This window comes from Lissotriton helveticus, chromosome 7, assembly GCF_964261635.1.
Source record: "Lissotriton helveticus chromosome 7, aLisHel1.1, whole genome shotgun sequence".
Classification (NCBI taxonomy): domain Eukaryota; kingdom Metazoa; phylum Chordata; class Amphibia; order Caudata; family Salamandridae; genus Lissotriton; species Lissotriton helveticus.
In genome coordinates, this window is record NC_136068.1 from 1,694,307,877 (window position 1) to 1,694,330,626 (window position 22,750).

Consider the following 22,750-nt stretch of genomic DNA (forward strand, 5'->3'; position numbering starts at 1 on the left):
GAGAGAAGTGTTCTAAAACAGCTGTAACATTTGAATAAAGCTTCCCATCTAGTCCCTTGATGACCTGGATTTTGCCCTTATTTTGTTTTTCTGTAATTTGGTATGTTAATACTCTCCTGACCATGTCCACAAATTCTTACTGGAGACTCCTATATTTGACAAATCTAGTAACTATTCGTTTTCTCTGTCGCCGTCCAGCACAAGAATGCATCTCCAAATGTTGAGTGAATATTTGGCATGCATCAGTAGCACCTTGTGTAATTTTAAGTGTGTGAAGCAGTTCAATGGTGCCGACCATTTGGCATAAAGAATCAGCTTCACTGGAGGTGGCTCTGTTTAACCTGACTATATATTGAAGCAGAATACCAAAGACATATGCCTTCATAGTCTCCCATTTTATTGATGACAAAGCTGATCCTCCATTAGTAGTAAAGAATTAATTAAGAGACCGTGAAATATAACTGATGTGGTCCCCATTAGTCAGCAAGTGGTGAGGGAAAGTAAACCTGGGAGTAATCGGCCTGTCACACCTTAAATCCACAGAAAAATGAAGTAAATTGGATCATGGTACCAGACTATCCTTGGGCACACTAACGCTAGTACATTCACTGTCGTACGTTATGGCTGAGAATGTACTTGGAAGGCATGGGAAGGAAAAAGTAAATGAATGCAAATATTTCAGGTACAAGCCATGTACAACTAAGTTAGCTAAATCCTGCAGCCTCATACAACAACAGGCAGGTTACACCAATAGTACGTCCTCAGGCTCCAGGCACCAGTGGTGATATTACAGAATGATTTATCAATAAATATGACAAATTAACTCATACAATAACAGTCAAAGCAGTAAGTGTACTCTAGTATCAAGGAACCAAAATCTGTAATAACCCTCAGTCTGATTTATCTCTGAAGATGACTCTCATACACATTTTCAAAATCCAGGCATTTCCACTAAGACTACATCATGCCCTTTTCTAAACCTACAGATAGCTCATCATGAAACACAATTGGTTCATTTTGAATAAATAAGGTTGATTCCACCAAACAGAAGTGTGTGGGTTCCATTAAAAAAACTATCATTCTGTACTGAAAGAAAGACAATAGTTAATGACTACTAAATACAGGTTAAAATCAGATGGTCAATTCCACCATGTATTACTTTCATATATGGTCAGATTCTGCCTATGATGTTTACTTATCATCAGCAAAAATCAGTAATGGCCATTAAATGACATACATTTTCAAAATCATTATGCCAGCTACAAGTAGTATTTTGTCAAAAGTATGAAAATAAGTCGAAAATAGACAACAATGCGAAGGAGCACAATTACCAATAAGATTTAAACAATTGCCATGATATGCCAGAAAAATCCTGAATTATATATCTAGGATGGGCTACTACTGACATAGGCATTCCTAGAATGTTGCCAACTATAGCCACAATATGGTATACAACCTTTACCAAGCAACTTTTACAACGACCTACCATTACCACGCAATTTTTACAACGCAGGATCCATTACAACGAAGTACCATTACAACGCATGTATTTACAACGCAGGTACCTTTACAATGCATACCATTACAATGTAAGTATTGGTAAGTATATAATTTTATTAAAAATATTATAAGTTTGGGTTTTTGGGTAGAGAGGTATTTTTTGGGTTCAGGGTCAGTTTTGGGTTTTGGGTAAAGGGGTATTTTTAGGGTTCAGGGTCAGTTTTGGGTCTTTGGGTAAAGGGGTATTTTTAGGGTTCAGGGTCAGTTTTGGGTTTTTGGGTAAAGGGGTATTTTTAGGGTTTAGGGTCAGTTTTGGGTTTTTGGGTAAAGGGGTATTTTTAGGGTTCAGGGTCAGTTTTGGGTTTTTGGGTAAAAGGGTATTTTTAGGGTTCAGGGTCAGTTTTGGGTTTTTGGGTGAAGGGGTACAGGGTAAAAATTAAGTACAATTAAATTTAAATTACATTAAAATAAATTGATTAAATTAAATTAAATTAAATTAAATTTAATTAAATAAAATTAATTAAATTAAATTAAATTAAATTATATTAATTTTAATTAATTTACATAAAAAAAATATTATAAACTTACCAATACTTACGTTGTAATTGTATGCGTTGTAAAGGTATCTGCGTTGTAAATACATGCGTTGTAATGGTACTTCGTTGTAATGGATCCTGCGTTGTAAAAATTGCGTGGTAATGGTAGTCGTTGTAAAAGTATGCGTTGTAACATCATACATCCCCACAATATATATATAAACCTGGTTGCTATTATGCTCTGAATATTAGAATGGCAGTAATGTGCCAAGGATAGCCAGAATAGTGTGGAGAGTGATAAACTATGTGAAGTATGGGCATGGTCAATAATCTACTAACACTGTGTGGGTGAGCAGTACTCAACTTAACAGAACATATTCCTTTGTTATAGAATCCATCTTTTTTGAGACACACAATAAAGGTGTCATGTTTGTCACAGACACTTGACCATACCTGATGTCAGGCTCAGATATGATTACAACAATACTCTATTGTTATTAAATTTATAGAGCTGACACATCCGATAGAAGGGGTTGCAGGCTAGCCATTATATACCATACTAATATGGTGGCTAGCTTTCAACTGGTGTCCCTCTCTGCAAAGCAAAACAAAAGGGGATGATGGACGGAGTGTTGAACATTGCAAGCACTCACCCCCAGTCAACTGATATGGGTTTAATCCATCATCATTCTTTAGCTCACTCTGCCACCCCAGTTCAGACATGATCATATGCAAATCAGTCTGACCCTGTGCCTCATGGGAACAGTCCAGCCCGAACTGCCAAACCATATCTTCCCTGGACCGGAAAAAAGCATCCTGAGGCCGGTTTCTGGATAATCAGCCATCATCAGTCAGGCTAGCTTGAATCCAGTGGCAAAGTGAGCAAGGGACCCACGTCTGGGCATACCCTGCCAACTTAGGGCAAACAAAGCGAAACCAAAGGGGATGATGGACGGAGTGTTGAAGATTGCAAGCACTCACCCCCAGTCAACTGATCTGGGTATAATCCATCATCATTCTTTAGCTCACTCCGCCACCCCTGTTCAGACATGGCCATATGCAAATCAGTCTGGCCCTGTGCCTCCTGGGAACAGTCTAGCCCGAACTGCCAAGCCATGTCTTCCCTGGACTGGAAACAAGCATCCTGGGACCAGTTTCCGGCTAATCAGCTGTCATCAGCCAGGCTAGCTTGTATCCAGTGGCAAAGTGAGCAAGGGACCCATATATGGGTACCCTGACAACTTAGGGCAACCAAAGCAAAACCAAACGGGGTGATGGACGGAGTGTTCAACATTGCAAGCACTCACTGCCAGTCAACTGATCTGGGTTTAATCCATCATCATTCTAGCTCACTCCGCCACCCCAGTTCAGACATGGCCAAAGGCAAATCAGTCTGACCCTGTGCCTCATGGTAACAGTCCAGCCCGAACTACCAAGCCATGTCTTCCCTGGGACCTGTTTCTGGCTAATCAGCTGTCATCAGCCAGGCTAGCTTGAATCCAGTGGCAAAGTGAGCAAGGGACCCACGACTGGGCATACCCTGCCAACTCAGGGCAAACAAAACAAAACCAAAGGGGATGATAAACGGAGTGTTGAACATTGCAAGCACTCACTCCCAGTCAACTAATCTGGGTTAAATCCATCATCATTCTTTAGCTCACTCCGCCACACCAGTTCAGACATGGCCAAATGCAATTCAGTCTGACCCAGTGCCTCATGGGAACAGTCCAGCCCGAACTGCCAAACCATATCTTCCCTGAACCGGAAAAAAGCATCCTGAGAATGGTTTCTGGCTAATCAGCCATCATCAGTCAGGCTAGCTTGAATCCAGTGGCAAAGTGAGCAAGAGACCCACGTCTGGGCATACCCTGCCAACGTAGGGCGAACAAAGCAAAACCAAAGGAGATGATGGACGAGTGTTAAACATTGCAACCACTCACCCTGAGTCAACTGATCTCGGTTTAATTCATCATCATTCTTTAGCTCACTCCGACACCCCACTTCAGACATGGCCATATGCAAATCAGTCTGACCCAGTGCCTCTTGGGAAGAGTCCAGCCCGAACTGCCAAGCCATGTCTTTCCTGGACCGGAAACAAGCATCCTAGGTCTGGTTTCTGGCTTATCAGCCATCATCAGCCGGGCTAGCTTGAATCCAGTGGCAAAGAGAGCAAGGGACCAACGTCTGTGCATACCCTGCCAACTTAGGGCGAACAAAGCAAAACCAAAGGGGATGATGGACGGAGTGTTGAACAATGCAAGCACTCACCCCCAGTCAACTGATCTGGGTTTAATCCATCATCATTCTTTAGCTCACTCAGCCACCCCAGTTCAGACATGGCCATATCCAAATCAGTCTGACCCTGTGCCTCATGGGAACAGTCCAGCCCAAACTGTCAAGCCATGTCTTCCCTGGACCAAAAACAAGCATCCTGGACTGCTTACTGGCTAATAAGCTGTCATCAGCCAGGCTAGCTTGAATCTAGTGGCAAAGTGAGCAAGGGACCCACGTCTGGGCATACTCTGCCAACTTAGGGTGAACAAAGCAAAACCAAAGGGGATGATGGACGGAGTGTTGAACATTGCAACCACTCACCCCTAGTCAACTGCTCTGGGTTTAATCCATCATCATCCTTTGGCTCATCCGCCACCCCAGTTCAGATATGGCCATATGCAAATCAGTCTGACCTGTGCCTCCTAGGAACAGTCCAGCCCGAACTGCCGATCCATGTCTTCCCTGGACCAGAAATAAGCATTCTGGGACCGGTTTCTGGCAAATCAGACGTCATCAGCCAGGCTAGCTTGAATCCAGTGGCAAAGTGAGTAAGGGACCCACGTTTGGGCATACCCTGACAACTTAGGGCAAACAAAGTAAAACCAAAGTGGATGATGGACGGAGTGTTGAACATTGCAAGCACTCACCCCCAGTCAACTGATCTGGGTTTAATCCATCATCATTCTTTAAGTCACTCCGCCACCCTAGTTCCGACATGGCCAAATGCAAATCAGTCTGACCCTGTGCCTCATGGGAACAGTCCAGCCTGAACTGCCAAGCCATGCCTTCCCTGGACTGGAAACAAGCATCCTGGGACCGGTTTCTGGCTAATCAGCCGTCATCAGCCAGGCTAGCTTGAATCCAGTGGCAAAGTGAGCAAGGGACCCCCTTCTGGGCATACCCTGCCAAATGAGGGCGAACAAAGCAAAACCAAAGGGGATGAGGGACGGAGTGTTGAACATTGCAAGCACTCACCCCCAGTCAACTGATCTGGGATTAATCCATCATCATTGTTTAGCTCACTCCGCCACCCCAATGCAGACATGGCCATATGCAAATCAGTCTGACCCCGTGCCTCATGGGAACAGTCCAGACCGAACTACCAAGCCATGTCTTCCCTGGACCAAAAACAAGGATTCTGGGACCGGTTTCTGGCTAATCATCCGTCATCTGGCAGGCTAGCTTGAATCCAGTGGCAAAGTGAGCAAGGGACCCACGTCTGGGCATACTCTGTCAACTTAGGGTGAACAAAGCAAAACCAAAGGGGATGATGGATGGAGTGTTGAACATTGCAACCACTCACCCCCAGTCAACTGATCTGGGTTTAATCCATCATCATTCTTTAGCTCACTCCGCCACCTCAGTTCAGACATGGTCATATGCGAACCAGTCTGACCTGTGCCTCCTGGGAACAGTACAGCCCGAACTGCCAAGCCATGTTTTCCCTGGACCAGAAACAAGCATCCTGGGACCGGTTTCTGGCTAATCAGCCGTCCTCAGCCAGGCTAGCTTGTATACAGTGGCAAAGTGAGCAAGGGACCCACATCTGGGCATACCCTGCCAACTTAGGGCAAACAAAGCAAAACCAAAGGGGATAATGGACGGAGTGTTGAACATTGCAAGCACTCAACTCCAGTCAACTGATCTGGGTTTAATCCATCATCATTCTTTAGCTCACTACGCCACCCCACTTTAGAAATGGCCAAATGCAAATCAGTCTGACCCTGTACCTCATGGGAACATTCTAGCCCGAACTGCCAAGCCATTGCTTCCCTGGACTGGAAACAAGCAACCTGGTACCGGTTTCTGGCGAATTGTGCAGGCTTCGCCCTATGTGGGATGGGTATGCCCAGACGTGTGTCCCTGAAGAAGGGTGACATACCCTGAAACCGGTCCCAGGATGTTTGTTTCCGGTACAGGGAGGACCTGGCTTGGCAGTTCGGTCTGGACTGTTCCCATGAGGCACAGGGTCAAGACTGATTTGCATATGGCTCGGTCTAAACTGGGGTGGCATGGTGAGCAAAAGAACAATGGATTTAACCCAGATCTCTTGACTGGGGGTGAATGTATGATTCATTCAGCATTCCGTCCATCATTTGTTTGCGCAGCACCTCTCTTACTGCAAAGCACTTTCTTCAGTATCAGAATCTCAAGCTCTAAATCCTTCAATGGATTATTAGTCTATCGTCCTCCTGGCCCTGAACACACCTTTACTCAGGCTATGAGTACAGTACTGGAATCAAGTATCCTTCTCAATGGTTTTACTTAACTAGGACACTTTAATTAGTATCTAGAAGACAGAACAGATAAAGACACTAAAGTATTAGATGATATGGCATCCATCTTAGGTCTTACTCAGGCAGTAGTATGTCAGTAGCAGTACCTATCTGCCTTTACCACTACCCCAGGAACACAGACTGGGCATGAAATATTTGGGGGAAACTGAATCTGTCCATCCTTGCATGTCAAGTGAATGCCTGTGCGTTGCTCAATTGCACCACAAGGGTTACGCTTGGCAATTTCCTTCTCATCTTGCCTCTGTGATTAGTAGGACTCTGCCCGTAAAAAGTGTGAGTGACCCACCCCTGCTTCAACTGGAGAAAACTATGAGCTTCATGATGATGATTAGGGTTTCTACTATCAGTTAAAAATAATTATAACCAATACGACACCACCAAATTATAGTTTTTGAAAAAAACAGAAATCTCTTGATCTTGCTGCACATTTCTTACTTTGATACCATCTGATGTTTATTCAGTGATGAATGCTCTGGCTGTGACCCCACTTGGGCCATAGTAAGACATTTAATTTGTCTTTGTGGCATCCGCAAAGGATGCATCATACTCCTATTTTAAGGGGTATGGTTCACCTCTTATGGTTTCATATCACTGTTCACTGCAGATTGCTGTGTAGTGGTTTGCAGGTTTACAGCTAAACTCTAAGCAGGGTTTCTATTCAGGCCAAGTAGCACCATCATGATACTATCCTCCTTTAATGACAGTGAGATGGAGCTTTAGTAAGTTCAACTACCAGGATTGTGTCAACAAATGTCACTTTGCCCATGCATTGTAAACAATTGGATCACTGTTTGGGAGGGGTTATAACCTACTCAAGCAGGAACCACAATCCTTGTCGAGGTGAGGCACAAGCAAAGCCCCAATTAACCAGTGCTGCGAAGCTGTGATATGAGGTCCTGCATCATTGTCTAGGATGCCGTCAACAAGGGGCTTGTAATGCAAAACCCTGCGTTGAGGATGAGTCGAGCAATCGAACTTCCTCGAAGGCTGCAAGTGGCAATGCAAAGAACTTGCATCCGGGAGATCAACGCAGTAGAGGCAATTTTTCGATTCTACTCGGGATTGTGCTGTGCATCAGAGATGCATCAGTTCTGCTGACTCCACAGATGGGCTGGTAGAGCACATTCAGTCCCACTTCCAAGGGATGAGGACTGGGAAGGTACCACTTGGCAGGGTAGAAGCACGGATGGCAGAGTCCAGATGCTGAGTTCAAGGTTGTTGGAGCCTTCTGTTCCTACAGGTCTAGTCAGGAGGCCAGCTAACTATCCCTTGGATTCACTCTGAGGTCCTGGGTTCAATAAATGCAGGTCCAAACCCTCTCACCCAGGCAACAGGGCAGCAGTACAGCTCAGCAAGGCAGGAGTTTTTCAGAGCAGCAGTCCGGCAGAGTGCCAGTCCTTTCAGCAGCACATCAGTCCTCAAGTCCAGAAGTGTGTTGAAGAGTTGAGTCTAAGGGTCCAAAATGGATTCTGGATGCCCATTTTGAGTTTGAGTAAGCTTCAGAAGGTTTCCACCTCACTGAGGTGTAAATGTAAATGTATTGCGACTTATATAACGCACGTATCACCCGAAGGCATCAAGGCGCTTGCCTTGGGAACCCGTCCTGTCTTTTCCCTGTGAGATAACCCCTACTGGGTATCCCCAGGGTTAAAGCCAGGCATCCCGCAGCGGGTGGGCCGCCGTAGTGGAGATTAAGCAACTATTGCCCAGAGTTGCAGCGTGGGACCCCATGATTAGAATAGGCACCGAGGCGAGAATTATCGAGTCCATGGACATTTTGGGCTCAGGACCCTGCCGGGAATTGAACCCTGGTCCCGGGCCAGACCTCTGCATCAGGGTCTGCCGCTCTAATCAGTGAGCCACACTCCTCCACGAGGTGTCAGGCATCCCCTTCCTCCCTTCCCTGACCAACGCTTGTCCATCCTGCCAACACATATCTTTGCTTTGTCTTATGTCTGCTAGCAATACCAAAGGCCAAATGCCAGCTAAGCCTAGTCAAGTGATCCAGGATCAGTCTGCAGGCACCCAATGGTTTGGACAAGAAAATGCCAACTTTCTAAAAGTGGCATTTTCATTGATTAAAAATCTGACTTCAGCATTAAAGAATACTTTTATTTACAACACATTAGATAGAAACTCGACCTGTCTACCTGCTCTCAATTGGAAGTTACAGCTTATTAAATCAATAAGGTAACTCCAATGTTCTCTTACGGGAGAGGTACACCTTGCAGTAATGATTGTGGGAGTTTTTCACTACCAGAACATGTAAAACTTAAATGTACATATCCTACTTTTTAAATGCACTGCACCCTGCCTTCTGGGCTGTTCAACACCTACCCCAGGGGTGACTTTTATGTATCAAAAAGGGAAGCTTAGGCCTGGCAAAAGGTTTCCTTTGCCAAGTTGAAATGGCAGATTAATTCTACACACGCAGGCTTCAATGGCAGACCCTAAACACATTTAATGTGTTACTTAATTGGGTGGCACAATCAGTGCTGCAGAGGCCCACTAGTGACATATAATTTACAGACCCTGGGTGCAGGTATTACCATTTTACTAGGGACTTACAGGTAAATTAAATGTGGCAATTGGGTGTTAGTAAATTTTACCATGTTTTAAAGAGAGAGCACAAGCAATTTAGCATTGGTTAGCAGTGATGGTATGAAACGCATGCCTATAAGAACTCATCCCCTGTTATAGAAGGTTACGGTTCCATTTTTTATATGTTGTTGACAGTACATGTCAGAAAATCGAAGAGGCAGACATTCCTGCGAAGTTCTTAGTATGTGTTACAGACAGGGCAATATGAACAGAAACAAGTGCATGGTAACTTTCTGAAGCAGCTAACCCATGTAGAATGCGTTCAAGATACAGCCCTGGGTTCACCAAGTTCAACTTTCATTCTTACTTCCTCTATACCAAAACAAATATTCCAGCTTATGCAATTGAAACAAGCCTTTATACTTGCCCACGTACCCTGTACCAAAAACTCTGAATGCATTTAACATCTGCTGTGCTTTTTCTTTCGCACAAGATGGAAAATACACTAGAAGCATACACACTTCGCAGAACACAAATGTAAAGTGCTTTATACAACACTCACAGATGCCCCAAAGCATAGTCTCCAACATCAACAAAAATCGACATACATGTTATAAATCAGTGTTTAGTGGTTCTCATGCTGGATTTTAAACAAACACAAAATACTGTAGGCATGGCCCTACAATGTAAAATAAACGTCATCAACATTATGAACTGTACAAGCAGATGACCCAAGGCATCCTGCAGCTCATGAAATGTCTTTACTACCTTAGCTCCTTCTTTATACAGCAGCACAGTTTGCTGTTACCAAAAGCTCTACGGCATGTTTTGAAGCTAATTTTAATGAAACAAATTTGAAAAGCAGGGTTTATAAAGCAATTCTGAACATGCTGTCTTGAAATATTTAAAGCACTAGTTGCCCGCCCCGACGTTGTCCGGGGATGAAATAGAATCTCTGCAATGGTTGTAATAGGCAAGGCAAATTTATTTTAAAACTTGCCTGTGCGTCCGCTCAGAAGCCCTCGTTCGGTACCGCTGAAGGTGAGCGTGTGCTCTTCTGTGTGTGTCCGCTCCAGGCGACGCTGCAGCCGCGAACGAGTTTGTCCGATGTAGCGCCACTTAGACGCACCACATGACGTCAACGGCCAACAATGTCAAATGCAACTCTCACGTCTAATGGCAAATGCAACTTCCGCTTCTCGCGAAAGGTGGAATCCATGTTTGTTTTGAGGAATGCTGCGCCCATCGCTGTATGCACACGCCCCCCATCGCTCTATGCACACGCCCCCAGCACAACGCTTCTCGCAAGCGGTGTCATTCCGCAGGATTGGGTTTTGACGAATGCCGCGCCCATCGCAAGCGGTATAATTCAGCAGGGTTGGCTTTTGGCAGGGTTGGGTTTTGACAAATGGCGCGCCCATTGCAAGTGGTATAATTCAGCAGGGTTGGGTTTTGACGAATGCCGCGCCCATCGCTCTATGCACAGGCCCCCAGCACAATGCACACGCCCACAACGGACTACTTTTTCCCAAACATTCTTTTTCCCTTCTAATGTATATGTTGGGCCGGTGTATAGCCTATGTCCATCTGCTGATACTCTCCTTTCCAATGCTGTATTGGGTGTTCCGGTTGGCGCTGTGGTTCCGGAGCTTACCCGCCTCAAAGGTTTGGGCTCTCTCTTTATAATATTAGTATGGATTAATGATTGCACCTTTTGTCTGTCTCAACATGTCTATCTGGATTAGTTCGGTTTTTTGGGGGTGTTTATGATGGGGCAGAATTAAGTGAGGACTTTGGAGCTGAGCGCCTATCAGTGGGTCATAAAGCTATTCACTCAACAGGAACATTTACACCTTGGCCTCTCTGCAGAGCACCTTGAACATGAAAACATGTGCCAAGTGCTGGAAAGCACATGTAGGCGGTCATAAATGTGCCAAAATATGCACAGCAGGAAGGAAATAAAAATGCAGTGCTGACAGGTAAGTGGAAAAGGCATCTTCTCTGCACAGGGGAGATAAAAAATGGAGGAGATGAAAGGAAGTATGTGCAAAAGGAGAGATTAAAGACTGCTGGAGAGGAAACCAACTACTTGAGATAAATGCAGATGCAAGAATACAGAAATATGTGGGGAGACAAATGGGCACTTGTTTCAAACTGGGAGAGACTGCAGAGGAAAGTGTTGTGAAAGAGATAATGGGAGTGAGTGAGACACTCTGACCAGCATTACCAAGTACACAAACCTTAATAATATTTAATTCACAGTGATTCGCTCCTTATAGAGATCCCTCACCTTTTGTCCCACTTAAATCACAGTGCACACCGGTTACCTTTTTTTCTCCCGTTCAGAGCCATTTTAATTTTTACCTATTTGTTGCTTAACATTAATAGAGTCGGATCGAAATATGGTATTTTTGTTTATAATTAAGGCGCCAAGATACCACTGTGTGCTTCATGCAACGCTACATCAACGTAATAAACCAATTGCATTAAAAAAATATTGATAATACATGTTGGCACACAATGGAAATAGGCACTCTTTTGCAGATGAGTAGAAAATCCTTTCAGCAATCTTCTAAAACCGTTAAAGACCCATAAAGAAAATAACTGGTCTTTGAAACAAACCCGACAATCAGAGCTATTGCTGTCCCATCCAATTCTGCCAAACAAAAGATTAAACCTGCCTTTCCTGCAGCCTGCAGGGCTCATGTTTATAAAACAGCGACTGTCTTTCCCCTGCCAGTGATCCTCAATAAGAGAAGCCAAGAGTTTGCCACTCCGGACACATGCACCGCTACAGAAATTAAACTATAGGAAGAATGAGGGAGTCCACGACGCAGACAACGTACACCCACGAACACACAAGTACACACTTACACAAGCATGGAGAGGCACAAACACATGCATGCCTGCATACCCAAACATGCACATACAAGTGCATGCCTGCATGCATATTAGACAGACAGACACAAACATGTGCATACCTGCACACAATAACAGACACAGATGGAGACATGCACAAACTTATTTTAATCATGATTAGCGAGAAATCCTGTCGGCAGACTGATACAACTATTCATATTTAAAGTTTCTGTCCCATTGAGCATCCACGGTTTCTATAGCAGCCTTTCTTCTAGGAGCCTGTGTACAATGTTGTTGTTAGAAAAGTGGGTCATGCACAATGCTGTTGCTGGAAAGTGGGTTATAAGTAAATTATTCTCATGCTCAACCCTTGATAACTTGGCTGCAAGCAGGCAGCCTTAACTTATGAGACAAGTATGTAACACATTTAACCACATTAGTGCTAAGGCAATCCCCCTCTGTGCTGCAACCCCTTGATTACCATTGTTCATGACAAGGTCAGCTAGTCATCAGCAAAGGAGCAGTGTACTGCATGACGAGCTGAGCTCGTCATGAGCATGGAAGGGGTTAAAAACACCAATTCAGTGAATATTTAAGACACAAAACACAATACAAACCCCACACCAATTTATAACAATAGGATTTTTTTTATCTTTACAATGACCCAAAACGAAAAAAAAATCAAAATAGGGAACTGGAGATATGAATTTTTAAAGATTTAGCACTATATTGCACTTAGAGACCTATAGTGCAACATTGGGACATCTGGTCACACTTGACCGGGACAAAGTCAAAGTTTCAGGCTGACTGCGATAGAGCACTGCTCGGATACCCTTAATGGTAGGCCTCGTTTCAGATTTTACCTTCGGACTTAGAAACTTTTCTAGAGATTTTTCTGCCGGGGGCCTTCAAGGCTCCTTACCAGTTTGGGTTTGGTGAGGGTTTGCCGGCTTGCTTTCCAGGGAGCTCCCACTTACACTCTGGAAGTCGGACCTTTGGAGCTTTTCAGCAGGACGAACTAGCAGGAGAGGCCGGTTCGGGTTGAAATTTGCTGGCTTGGCTCTCATCGTTGAGTCAGTCCCCCTCTGGAACTTTTTTCAAAAGTTGCTGCAAACTACTCCAAACTTCTAGAACGTCTTCCTGAAGTTCATCTGGGGGTTACAAAGTGTCCAAAACACAATTCAAAGGGACTGGAATCTCCAAGATGGTCCTTGAAAGTTTGGGACTTCAGTTCCCACAATCCACTTGGACAAAACCCTTACAAATCCCCTGGACACACTCCAGGCTGGAGATTCTTGGTGGTGATGGTCCAAGTGAGCTCTGTTCACCCATAGCTTGCAGGGAGTCCACTCTTTATTCCTCTTGAAGCAAGGTACATCCAAAGTACATCCATAGGGCTGTAGTCCCAGATATTGCAGCAGTGCAGTCAGTCCTGGGGCCTAGTGGTGAAAATCAAGTTTCCAACTTGGAAAGATTTGTCTTCTCTTAGTTTCAAGCAGAAGATTCGAGATGCTCTGCACCTCTCACATATTTATTCAGTGGTCTCTGGGGTTAAGCAGGAGAGCACTTCTGTCCATTGACGTGCTAGGCAACACCCCAGAGCATGACCACTTCCTCCAAAGTGTGGCATAGCCTTCTCACAGAAAGCACAATTTCTCGAAAAATTAAATATGCCAGAATTTGCAGGAGAGGAGCAAGAACTAGTTAAGCCAGCCTACAGTATGGCTAATTTTCATTTCATCCCCTCCCAGCTGCAAACTCCTGCCTTAAGCCTGCCATTTGGCTAGGTCAGATGGCTGGTGGGTAGATGGAACTGGTATTTTCTGCCTGACCTATATCCTTTGAAGCTCCATGGTTTAGGACCCCTCCCCCTGCTCTGGCAATTCTGTGTAGCAGAGCCCACTCTAAGAGATAGCCTCTACAGTGGTGAGCCATTTATCACTTCATTAAAGCAGCCTGCCTAATACTCTTAACTGTGACCAATCAGGTGATACCACAGGAAGGCTTAATTTTGGCCTTCCTGTGGTATATTTTAGTATACATTCAACAATAGCATCTACAATAACATTTCATCCAATACATTGCCTATCATTGCATCATCAGGGAAAGTACATTACTTGTTTACCTTAACATGGTCGACCTAAACATAATAACTTGCCTAACCAAATTTATTTACATACATTTAGCTTGCAATCTAGTTGTATGATGATATAGTGCAGGAGCAATGCTGTCATATGGTATAACCTCTGCTATATGGGGAGGCTATATCCTCGGTTTAGCTGGAGTACAATCAAGGAGCAGAAATGTAGGTAAATTTACTATTTCTTATTATGAAGGGCTTCAGCAAGAATCTGCCAGTGTTTTATAACACTTAATGCCATCTTTATTAAATACCTCAATAATTGTAAATCTATTTCTAAATGTCCTTCTCCACCACAGCCTGGTGAGGTAGTCACTGCTGACAGCTGCAAACAGACCTGCACCTGCAAGGCCAGAGGGGTCCTGCTCTGCCAAGAATTCAGCTGCGCCAGCGACGAGAAGTGTGTGATCACCGATGGACGTATGAGCTGCATAAATACAGGTATACAATTACAGTGGAAGCTTCTCCCTAGCTGGGACAACACATATTTACATACATTTCTGAAATTCCACAGGTTAACAGGGTGTTTAGTCATATATAGAAGCACAGGAGATTAGAAAAAGAAAATGAAAAGTGTAAGATTAAGACAGACATATTGCCCCCTTTTGCAAATGAAGGCAAAGGCAATGTCCTTTTGGGAACCAATGTGTGTTTTATGTCTGAACTGCGAGTCCCAAAGCCAAGGGTAGCCCGAGGGTGTTTGCTGTCCTAGGCAAAGTGCCCAAGTGTACCCCATCACATCCTTACTTCCTGGCTCAGTTCCACATACATACACATACATACCATCAAATCCAATGCCAATTTCACTTACTTTAAATTTCACACTTAAAGGTATGGTAGACCTCCAAGTAAAAAAAAAAATACAAATGTAAATTTACCCCGGTTAGTCCATTAAAACCTGCTCTTTTAATTGTCACCTGGAAAATAAAATAGGCTGCCTTTATGTTTCTTCCAAAAACGTTATTTAGGCCGTGGGTGTTACGAGTGATTTTAGAAGACACATTAACTATTCCACAAGAATGCAAGTAGCACATTTTATTTACTCACTGGAACCAGCGAGTGAAATAGATGTTTGTAGGAGCATCTAAGAGCGTGGATCAATTTCTCAAGTGTTATTTTAGAAACAGACACCCCGGCAATATATCAATTCAGCTGGATAGTAATAGTGGGGCATATTATCAAGGACCGGTGTTAAAATTATCGTTGTTTTATCGGCAGGAAACTGCCGATAAAACGGCGATAATGGGCTTGATAATAAGCCCTTGTTAATTACTGTAGAAGCCCATGTTCTTGTGTTAAGATGGGCTTCTATGGGAATTAACAAGGGCGTATTATCAAGCCCATTATCGCCGTTTTATCGGCAGTTTCCTGCCGATAAAACGGCAGTAATTTTAACACAAGTCCTTGATAATATGCCCCAGTATTCCTTGGATGACAAAGAAATTCCGGGGCATATTATCAAGGACCGGTGTTAAAATTATCTACGTTTTATCGTCAGGAAACTGCCGATAAAACGGCGATAAAGGGCTTGACAATACGCCCTTGTTAATTCCCATAGAAGCCCATGTTAACACAAGCACATGGGCCTCTATGGGAATTAACAAGGGCGTATTATCAAGCCCATTATCGCCGTTATATCGGCAGTTTCCTGCCGATAAAATGGCAATAATTTTAACACAAGTCCTTGATAATATGCCCCAGTGTTCCTTGGATGACAAAGAAATTCCGGGTCATATTATCAAGGACCGGTGTTAAAATTATCGCCGTTTTATCGGCAGGAAACTGCAGATAAAACGGCGATAATTCGCTTGATAATACACCCTTGTTAATTCCCATCGAAGCCCATGTTAACATCAGAACATGGGCTTCTATGGGAATTACACGAAAAGTACATATCATACAAGCCAAGTCTCCACTTCAACGCCTACGGCAGGATTCTGAAGTGAAGATACTTAAACATGAGAACAGGCACAGCAATAGACATTCTCACTGAGTGAATCAGGAAAAATGGAGTTGAAATTAAGTGAGCCCCAAGATGACATTACAACCCACCCATTCTAGAAAGAATAGTAACATCATGAAGAAAATGGCAGGCAGAGCTGGTGTAGAAGAAACGGGTGATCAAGAACAAGTGTAAAGCTAGAGATGAGGGTTGAGGTGTCATAAAGCGGAGTGGAATAGAGCACCTTAGAAATTCAGCAGTGCCCAATTAGCAGTTAGCCTGTAGAAGACATCTTTTGGAGTGGGGGAGTTACAAGGTGTTACATACAGGGACAGTGAGTTTGGTACTAGCACCCTTCATACTACGCATTGTATTTCATTCATTTGCTTCAGTACTATAAACACGTAGACAAAGTCACAGCTTGCAACTGCAAAACTGAATGAAGGTATTCTAGCTTGATTTTGCCCAATTCTGAGAGAAGAGTCTCAGTGCTGAGGATGAAAAGAGGGTGGTTTTGGTTAATGGTATATCAAAATTCCATAAAAACACTATGATGTGAAACATTGATGGATTTTACAAAAATGAGTTGATTTCCAGTTACACAGAGGGTTGTTTATTAATTGAAGGAATTTGCTTTAAGGATGGGTTCTGGTTTCAACATAACCTCCGGTTGCGCCTGGGTCGTTCACAAATCATACCAATCTCTCATCTGCATCCACTGGTGTGTGATTGACTCCTAGCAAAGCCCTTAGAGAAGTGTGCACACGCTTAGATATAGAAAACACAATCTTATGTTCCCAAAGTCTTCCAATGTTGTCCTATCTTTCAGACCCCTGCAAATCTGTGAAGTGCCGACAAATGGAAACCTGTAAGGTGCAGGACGACGTACCTGTGTGTGTGCCTAATTACTCAAGCTCCTGCTGGGGCTGGGGAGACCCACACTACCACACCTTTGATGGCTACGCCTACGATTTCCAGGGCACCTGCTCCTATACCATCTCCAAATACTGCGGTGATGACACCAGCCTCGTCCCATTCGTGATTGATGAGAAGAATGACAACCGCGGGAACCAGGCTGTCTCATATGTGCGACTGGTCAACATCTATGTGTACGGCTACAAGATATCCATCTACAAGGGAGAGTATGGAAGAATAAGGGTGCGTGTTCCAATTACTTTCTAATCCTTATGTTATGATAATGGTTCATATTGGCTACTTCTTGGTGGCCTTTTTGGATAAATGATAGATCTGTGGCATCTCTTCCCTCACACAGCCCATATGTGCTACTACTGATTGCTCAACTGACCGCATGCTTTCAAGCTAGGACACTTTTCCAGCAAACTCATGCAAGAAGGTGTCGTCATTCTTTCACTTTGCAACTATCATGGAACACTTTTTGTAGTATCTTCTGTAACTGCTCTCAGATGGCTTGCTTGTTAGAGGAGTACTTTTACCGAAGAAATCTTAAGTTCGGTAGTAATGTTTCAGGGCAAAAGAGTAGAAAATGTGACAACTGGGGTCTTCAGGTTGTGTTTGGTTGGGTTGTGTTATGCAATATTTCTAAAAGCTCAGTGTTCCCCCAAGGATATCTTGGCACTAGTGGGATCATAGGAGGAGGAAGTGGAAAGACGGGCCACATAGAATTGTAGTACTCAACACAGGAGACCATCACTAAAAACTTGCCATGGCCTTGAAAGTATATTGGTCTTCATTATCAGCAACCTCAACAGTACAGTGCTATCATAAGTTAAACCCCTCAGAACAGGGAATGCCTGTACAGACACAGAATTACTGTGCAGTATTCCATACGATATCCCCCTTTCCAGGGGGGTCTGACACATAAACATTTACCACCTACTCTGTGCAGGTGCTAAATGTGTTTGGAGGGTTTTGTGTGGGGCAGGGTGGAGGGGGGTAGTCAAAGTAGGGGAGGGATTGGAGAGATCAGTTCTGGTTTGTGGTCTGGTGGGCATTGAATGCTCCCCCAATGCCAGAGAAAAAATTCACGGTGTGATGGAAGACAACGGTTGGCTATTGTTGCAGCAAGCTTCATGTGATTTTACCTGCTAGCAAAATAGGATCCTGTGTTACTGCAGTTGGTAAAATTAGGGGTTGGAACACAAGCTCAGTCGTAATCAGGCAGAGCGGCAGCCTACCTAATTCTGCAAGAAAAAACCTAGGTTGATCAAGTAACTTTGGAGATTGGGTGGTGCCCGCGAGTAAGTGTTCAACAAGGAAGAGATCAGTTTGGATTCCATTGTCCTGAAGAAGATTTGAATGAAGGGTTAGGCCTTATCTTATCCACAAGCAGAAGGTAGATGGCCTTGAGGGCCATAAAACAGATAAAAAATAAAGGCATATGATTTCTTCTGCAGCCATTATTGTGTACTGAAGTGTAAATGCTTTCACTTGTAAGCATGGTTTCACCTGTTCCCACCTGTTCAACATTAAGAATTAGAAATGTTCACATCATGGTTTATTTCTTCCCTTTCAGGTGAATGATGTAGAAACGTACCTGCCAGTGACACTTAAAGATAGCAAAATAACGGTGACGCAGAATGGAGGCACAGCCACTGTAATGACAGATTTTGGGCTCCAGGTGAGCTACGAGTGGAACTGGTACCTCTTAGTAACAATCCCTAGCAGTTATTACGGAACCACGTGTGGCCTCTGTGGAAACTTCAACCAGGACATTTCGGATGAAATGATGACCCCTGATGGCACCAAAATGTCTTCCATTGTTGACTGGGCCAGCAGCTGGAAGGTCAAAGACCATGATCTCTTCTGCTTCGACATCTGCCAAGGGAACTGTCCAACCTGTGACGAGAGCGCAATAGCCCGGTATGAAAGAGAGGAATTCTGTGGTCTCATCAGCAAGGTCGCCGATGGCCCCTTCCGTGAGTGCCATGCCAAAATCAACGGCAGTGCCTTCTTCGATAGCTGTGTATATGACGTCTGCATTAACAATGGAGCGCAGCAGTTCCTGTGCCAGGCTCTGGATTCCTACGCTAAGACCTGCAGGCAGCAAGGGGTCAAGATCTATGACTGGAGGACTCCATCAGGGTGCAGTAAGTTGGACCTTCTTACCCTATGATAGTAGGCAATGTTTGCTTGAGTTTGGATCCCAGTTCTGAAAGTTGGGGGCGGGGGGCGCCCATTTAAGAGGAATCATGAGCCCTTTAAAGAGAAATAGTTTACTCTGGGAGCCCGCCATTTTTAAAAGTTACTAACGGCAAATGGGACGGTATGTGTGGAGCAAGTATAAGAGCAAAGTATGTGTTAGGCCAGCTAGTGGTCTGCCATCACAAACACATGGAATATATACATTACTTTTCAAAATCTGATCTGCAACATCTCTTATCTTTACACTGTTACTAACTGGAACCGAAAATACCCAACAACCCTTCAATAGTATCCATAACATTGAAGGGAAACTATGTTTCAGGCAAAGAATCTTGTTTTAGCTCATTTCCAGCCGGGGCAATAACAACAGACTCTGGGGCATAGCTTGATCAGTAAGATTGGTTTGAGCTTCAGATTTCCCAACAATCACGCTGGCACATAATGTTAAAATATATTTTATACAGCAAGAAGGGTGCACGAGAGTGGTCTTAAGAGGCAGAAGAAAGGGAGCGGAATGCGGATTGGTTGGGATAAGTGAGAGAAAGCACATTATTTTGTGAAATAACCAACCTTTTTGTAGTCTTTTCAAACAGAGAAAGGTAGGTAGTGTGCGTTTTTAGCCGCGTGTGTGAAAAGTCTTAGTGAAATCTGACACAGCACCATACGTGACTGAAATCACCTGTACCCAACCATTTACCACAAACTATATTTATTAGGGGGGTGAAACACCCACATATACCACCTTAAGCCACGCCCCTGCATGCACTACAGAGATTTTAAGGATCCATTTTCCATTCCAATTGATCAGCTGAATAAATTGCACTACTTTCACCTTTTTAATTTGCTACATTGCTATAACTCACCAGCCACACACTGACATGGTTCTGTTGAGCAGCTGGCACAATATTATCTCATATGGGCCTCTCTTTAGAGGAGATTGAAAGCGCTCTATCCCTGTTATCACTAATACAGTCATAAAGCTGTAAAATGTGTTGGTTCCCATTTCATAATAGGTTAGAAGATTGACCATATTTATTTTGATTTGCTGTGTTCATGGTAGATTGCTGGGCTAGCTGCACACGTTTCCCTGTGTGTGTCTTCTGACCGGTCCTTCCAGTTGGCAGACCCATCATGGAGACGCTAGCACAACAGTGAAAATATGTGGGGTACGAAGTGGCTCATGAATTTGCTTTTTGGAGCATGGTTGACTTTCACACTTCTTTCAGTCATATGGACTATTTATATAGTACTGTACTTAAATATCATGAACTAAATATTGTCTGATATTGTGCTCTAAACATCCTTTACAAAAACATTGGCCCACTGAAGTTAATGAAATCTACACGCAATGGATAGAAATATTTGTAAAGCTAAATAGGGCACAATATTTATGTCAAACAATATTTCTGTCAATGATACTCTAACCTGCAACTACTTATAGCTTCTTTGTGCTGCATATTACCAGTAATTTCTATACATTTTAATTTCAGCTCCTATTTGTGGTGAAAACAGCCATTATGAGTCATGTGGAAATGCCTGCCCAGCCACCTGCTCTGACAGAACTGCTCCCACCACATGCAGCCTCCCCTGCGTGGAGACCTGCCAGTGCAACACCGGCTTTGTCCTCAGTGTCGACAAATGCGTCCGCGTTAAGGACTGCGGCTGCAACTACAATGGCCGCTATATAAAACCAGATGAAGAGTTCTGGTCCGATGACAACTGCCAAGTACGCTGCAAGTGTGACTCCGACCTGGGCATGGTGGTGTGCAAGAACGACCACTGCAAAGCCAGCGAACGATGCTCGATGGTCAACGGCGTTCGTGGCTGTTACCCAATCAGCTACTCCAGCTGTACAGCTTCTGGTGATCCTCACTACACCACCTTTGATGGCCAGAGGTACGATTTCCAGGGCACCTGTGTCTATCAGATGGCGGGGCTATGCTCCGAGGACCCAACGCTGACACCGTTTGCTGTCAACGTTCAGAATGAGCACAGGGGAAGCAAATCTGTCGCTTACACCAAGGTGGTGACAGTGAACGTCTACAACATGAGTCTGACCCTCAGCAAGGACTATCCTTTCAAAATCCTGGTAAGCTATGCCTCTCGCTGCATGAATTACTGTAACAAGAAATTTCAGCTATACATTACTAGTGGGTTCAGGACCAGAAGAGATCATCTCTTGCCTGGTGCTATAGCGCCGCACTAAATGTTTCACTTTGTTACGAGTCCATGAAGTTCCAGAAGGCTCTGTGTGTACAGAGACATAAACGTCTCATTAATGCTGCCTCATAACCCAGTCAGATGTGTGTTTCTTCTGAAATGAAATATTACATCCAAGAATTTGCAACACTAAAACAACTATGGCAGTTTTGAAGGGATTTCTTTGATTTAATAGGAGTGTACCCCTCTTCTCTGTGTGATGTAACCCTCAAGCATTTAAAATAGAAATGTGTCCATTTATTTTTGGAAGTTCCACAACTATGTGCTATTTAGTATGCAACCCTCCCAAGGAATGGCTTTCACAGTTTGCATGCATACCCAATGTGTGATTTGTTTCCTATTTGAGATCATATAGTGTACCCTGTGGCATGCTTTGTTTACTGCACTTGTCACATGCATTGCCCTTTGGTTTTTGCTTTTTTTCAGTGACAGTCACTGTGCTTACTAATCTTTGCAGGTCAATGGAATCCTTACAGCACTGCCTTTCTACTACCAAAGCAACAAAGTTGTGGCTTTTATTGGTTCCCCGCATGCGTGGGTCAAGACTGATTTTGGCATGACAGTGAACTTCAACTGGGATGGCTATGCCAGAGTTATGCTGCCAAGCACCTATGCCGGCGCAGTCTGTGGCCTCTGCGGCAACTACAACCATAAGAGTGATGACGACATGACCATGAAGAACGGGGAGGTGGCTTCCCATTCTGCTCAGTTGGGAGATAGCTGGAAGGTCGCCGACGTCGCAGGATGTGTTGGAGACTGCGGTGCTGATTGTCCAACTTGCAGCGAGGCCGAGAAGGAGAAATACAAGACTGAGAAGTACTGTGACGTAATCGTCAATGAAAATGGGCCATTCAGTTCATGCCACCAGACCATTGATCCAACACCATTTTTCACCGACTGTTTGTTTGATGCCTGCCAGTACAAAGGTCACTACTCTGCCGTGTGCAGTGCCGTCAGCACCTATGCCTCCCTTTGTCAAGACAAGGGCATCAAGATCCAGGAGTGGAGAACGCCTGCATTTTGCCGTAAGTCCTACTCTAGAAACTATGCATTGATGTATATGTGTAGAAGTAACTCTGCAGTGTGTGGCTCAGACTCGATCAGCCACATGCATACCTTATTACAGATTAACTCTATTTGAAGACTTTCTGGGCTGCAATCTTTTCTGTCCAAAGTCTGCCATTCTGTAATTACCTCCTTGAACATCTTAGGCTTACCTCCAGGTTTTCGAAAAATGCCCTAGAATCACGCTGTTTCTAGAGTGATCTGCTCCAAGAGATCCCTCGGGGTAGTGTGCAATATATATGGGTCTATAGGT

The 22,750-nt window shown here is 44.0% G+C and overlaps 1 protein-coding gene across 1 annotated transcript in view; it reads left to right on the plus strand.

The window, feature by feature from the left end:
- The window catches only part of FCGBP (Fc gamma binding protein), a 287,645-nt gene that overhangs the window by 223,043 nt on the left and 41,852 nt on the right, over positions 1-22,750 (plus strand). Inside the window, exons 18-22 of the mRNA XM_078653817.1 lie at positions 14,447-14,588; positions 16,919-17,247; positions 18,584-19,157; positions 20,703-21,301; positions 21,890-22,457. Of these exons, the coding sequence (XP_078509943.1) occupies positions 14,447-14,588; positions 16,919-17,247; positions 18,584-19,157; positions 20,703-21,301; positions 21,890-22,457 (2,212 nt within the window). The remainder of the gene's footprint in view (positions 1-14,446; positions 14,589-16,918; positions 17,248-18,583; positions 19,158-20,702; positions 21,302-21,889; positions 22,458-22,750) is intronic.